The sequence below is a fragment of the Trypanosoma cruzi genome, genomic scaffold, assembly GCF_000209065.1.
Source record: "Trypanosoma cruzi strain CL Brener 1047053517131 genomic scaffold, whole genome shotgun sequence".
NCBI lineage: Eukaryota > Euglenozoa > Kinetoplastea > Trypanosomatida > Trypanosomatidae > Trypanosoma > Trypanosoma cruzi.
In genome coordinates, this window is record NW_001849574.1 from 276,904 (window position 1) to 281,078 (window position 4,175).

The 4,175-nt window shown below is 47.7% G+C and overlaps 2 protein-coding genes across 2 annotated transcripts, besides 8 other annotated features; both read left to right on the top strand.

The window, feature by feature from the left end:
• Positions 1-540, top strand: Tc00.1047053509057.10 (hypothetical protein, conserved; the record flags this gene model as incomplete). Its single annotated transcript, XM_798182.1, has 1 exon — positions 1-540. A coding segment is annotated over one exon (540 nt), but the record flags the coding sequence as incomplete, so codon positions are not given.
• Positions 1-4,175: a sequence feature (heterozygous, non-Esmeraldo-like haplotype).
• Positions 748-836: a sequence feature (T-rich).
• Tc00.1047053509057.20 (importin alpha, putative) lies at positions 1,132-2,733 on the top strand (the record flags this gene model as incomplete). Its single annotated transcript, XM_798183.1, has 1 exon — positions 1,132-2,733. One exon carries the CDS (start codon positions 1,132-1,134, stop codon positions 2,731-2,733), a length of 1,602 nt encoding a protein of 533 aa, XP_803276.1.
• Positions 2,753-2,785: a microsatellite.
• Positions 2,802-2,944: a sequence feature (A-rich).
• Positions 3,249-3,295: a sequence feature (GA-rich).
• Positions 3,415-3,485: a sequence feature (GA-rich).
• Positions 3,891-3,914: a microsatellite.
• Positions 3,988-4,015: a microsatellite.

Sequence of the window (4,175 nt, forward strand, 5' to 3'; positions counted from 1 at the left end):
CTTGATTTGGCGTTGGAGCGCTCAGGGCTTTCGTACGGTGTTCTGCTTCAGCCACTGCTGGCAGGAGAGGCGGTGGAGATGGATATTAGGCGGCTACAGCGGGTTATTGTGGATGCTTCTATTAATACCCCAGATGTGTTCCGTGAGCTCACCCACCGGGCGGTGGAGAATGGACTTGCATGTCAGGACAACATTGCGCTTTTTACAGGAGACTACGAGGGGGCGTACGCAATAGCGACGGCAGCGCGACAGTCTACACAAGACCCTGCATTGGCGATGCGGGCGGTTGAAAAGGTGCGATGTAAACTTGGGTTTAATGAGTTTCGTCTGTCGCTTGACTCTGCGGCAATCGTGCGCAACGGAGTTGATTATTTCTGTCGCTGCTCTAAACAAAACTTTATGCGGTCTGTGGTGACACTTCCAAAGGAGGAGTTACTGCGTCTCATGCATGAGACAAGCTTCCGCTGCACGTTCTGTGCGAAGGAGCATCCGCTACAGCCGGAGGATTGGCAGAAGGCCATGCAAGGCCGTGCTGAATGATGCAAGGGTGGCGCTCCTTGCAATGTGAGGGAGGGATACAGCGGGGCTGGCTGGAGTGGGCAAAGAGGGGGAGCGTTCTGTTTGTTATTTTGCGTTTATTTCTTTTTTGTTTTTTTTGCCGGCTGCTGTTACGACCGATAACCTCATTTCTGCTGCCTACGGAGGGGCCGATGGGTTTGGCGGGGGTCGGGGGAAAAGAAAGCCGCACTTTTTTTTTCTTTTTTGTTGCCTGCGATGTCTTCTCCTCGTCTCTTCTCCACTTCATTTCTTTTCCTTTTTTTTTTCGTTTTCCTTTCCATGTAATCTGCCTCCTCTTCTGGGGTTTGTGCGGTAAACACGGCGAAGATTGTAGTCGGCATTCATACGGCAACCCCCAACATCATCACCAAGTAAAGAAAATCCCGAAAAGAAATAGGGAGAGGTTTTTGCCGCGTGCACGGGGCGGTATCAAATAGGTAGGGACGATTTTCGAGTGAGGAGGAGGAGGAGGTCATTTAGTTTGGTATTGTTTTGTGTAATTTTTTCTTTTCCTTTTCCTTTTTTTTTTTGATCGTGCGTGCTGGGGGCGTTAAGGAGAATTCAGGAGAAACGATGTTCGGTGGGCAAGGCGAGAAGCCGAAGGGGGCCAAGCAGACGCCCTCCGTGAAGGCGGGGGCGGAGCGACGCCAGAGGCAGATGATCAGTGTGCGGCAAAAGGCGCATGGAGAACTTATGAAGCACGTCCGCGGGGATCACGGGAGGGTGAGCGTCGAAGAGCTGTCTCGCCTGAATGGGGATCCCCAAGACGTCTGGACGTACGACGCCCAGACAGCGCCTGAAATGGTTCCACGTGAACTGCTGCCCGAATTTGCACGGCTGGTGATGGAGGGAAAATCAGAGAAGGAGGTGTTTCATGGCGCTCTCCTGATTCGTAAGATCCTCTCCGTGGAACGCAACCCGCCTCATGACGCGGTGATCAAGAGTGGTGTCGTTCCATACCTTTCAGAACTTATGGATCGGTTCGACAATCCAAAATTGCAGTTTGAGGCTGCGTGGGCGCTGACGAATATTGCCGCAGGCACCAGTGAGAATGTGAGTGTCCTCATTCAGTTTGGAGCCATTCCTCGATTTGTGTCTCTGTTGGGGTCTGAGAACGAGGACTGCCGTGATCAAGGCGCATGGGCTATAGGCAACATTGCTGGCGATGGGGTTCGTTGCCGCGATTTGGCGCTGCAGTACAATGCCTTACCTGCCCTTCTCCGAGTTCTCACGATTCCGCATCAGCCACTCAACGCTCTTCGCAATGCCGCGTGGGCTGTATCTAATTTGGCTCGGGGGAAGCCCGCGCCGCCCTTGGATAGCGTCTCCATAGCTCTCCCAGTTTTATCCGGTCTTCTTTATCATTCTGACAAGGAGGTCGTAATAGACGCTGCATGGGCAATTTCTTACATAAGTGATGGTTCTTGGGATCGTGTGCAGGCTGTGATAGATGCGGGTGTTGTGCCTCGCATGATGGAATTTCTTTCATCTCCTGTAATACCACTTCAGACCTCAGCTGTTCGTACTGCCGGTAACATTGCGAGTGGTAATAACGAACAGACACAAATCATAATCAACTGCGGGTTTCTCTCGGTACTTGGAAATCTATTAACGCACTGCAAACGTGATATCCGGAAGGAAGCCTGCTGGACTGTTTCCAATATTGCTGCTGGAACTTTACCGCAGATTGAGGCGCTCATTTCATCAAACGTGTTTCCCTTGGTGATTAAATGCCTCGAGGGCTCTGATCTCGATGTAAAGAAAGAGGCTATCTGGTCAGTTGCCAACGTTGTTCTTTGTGGCGTTGTCTCCCACCTGCGGTATCTTTTGGATTGTAATGTAGTTCCAGCCCTGTGTGAAGCCCTGTTATTGCATGAGACGAAGATTCTGACGATTTCCCTGGAGTCCCTTATGGGCTTCCTCCAACTTGGCGATGATGATTTCAGGGCAGGCATCAGCGAAGAGAACATGGTGGCGCAGGCGATCATTGCGTGTGGGGGTGTAAATGCCATTGAGCGCATCCAGTCCTATACGGACAATAATCTGTACAGCTTGGCTCTTTCAATCCTTGAGACGTATTTTAATGTTGAGGAGAGTTTCCCACAAGGCGGGTTTGAGGCATCCGCGGAATTTGGCGACGGCACAGCGAAACAAGACACGGAATTTGACTTTTAATAAACGGATGGAGGGGAATACAAACACATACATACACACACACATACACACAAAGAGACAGCAACAACAAATAAATAAAAAAAAAAAAATGAAAAAGAAAGAAAGGATAAGGAAGGAGGAAAAGGAATCAGAATAATAATAATTAAAACAAACAAACAGAAACAAAAGAAATAAAAAAAAAGAAAAAAAAAAAAGAAAAAGAAAAAAGAAAGTGGGAGACAGAAAAAAAAGTGAGGAGGTAAGACAGTGAGAGGGATAATTAAAGGAAGAAAGGGAGGGAGGGCTTGGGACACACATCTGTACATGTGTCCACAAGGAAATAAGAGAAGCAGGGGAACGGCATGTTTGCAGAGATGTGCACGACTCAGTGAATTCCGTATGTGTGCACACATGCGGCGGGATACGGGGGAAGAGAGACACATTCGCACGAAAGCATGCCGCACCCACGGATGAGGGGTTGTTTTTTTCTTTTTTCTAGAAGCCTTCTTTCTTCATCTGGGAGATTAACACAAAATAAAACAACAACAAGAAGAAGAAGAGGAAGGGAAGAAAAAAAGAAAAAACAGCAACAACAACAATAACTTCTCCATTATTTCACTGTTTGCAGAGTTGAGACGTAAAGGAAGTTGCGAAACTTAACAAAAGAAAAAAAGAAATATACATGCAAAGAATGCAACGTGTAGAACGACAGGCAAAGAGGAAGAAAAGGGAGAAAAAAGGAGAAAAAGGAGGGGAGAGAGAGAGGGAGGAGATATATATATATATACATACAGGGAACTGTGAGGAGAACGAGAAGGAAGGAAATAAAACGGAAATGGCATGTACGGCAGGCTGTGCCTTGTGCGGTGGAAAAAGCTAAACAGGGGAGTAATAAAGAAGGAGACTGGAGAATCAGAAGGCGAAGAGGTGGCGGTGGTGGCTGCCCGAGCCCTCAGGCTTTAACCGGGTGGTGTGGTGGGTCATTAGTCGCCACCGTCACCGGAGGAGGCAGACGTTCAAAAATTTTTTCTTTCCTACTTTTTTTTTTTCGTTTCAGGGGGGAAGAGGGAGACAACTCCCTGGCTCTGTATTTCTTTTATGTTTTTGTTTTTGCATGTTCTATATCTGTTTTGAAGTCTGCTGTGAAATGTAACCGTGGCAAGGGAATGCGCAGGTGAAGAGGGAGAGGGAGAGAGAGAGGGTTTGGGGGGGGGGTTGGGGTAAAAGGAGAGATCTCTTCCCCCATCCCCCTTCCCCCCTTTTTTGATTTTTGTGTTTCTTTCTCTCTCTTTTTCTTTCTTTCGTGAATATCAATCTCTCTAGACAAACACGTCTTTGGGATTAAGTGTACCACCTCCCGTCATCTACCTAATATATATATATATATACATCCATATCTATTTCTTTTCAAGACCGCGTGTGAGGAAACGTCATGATTGATTTGGACCTTTTTTTTTTTTTTA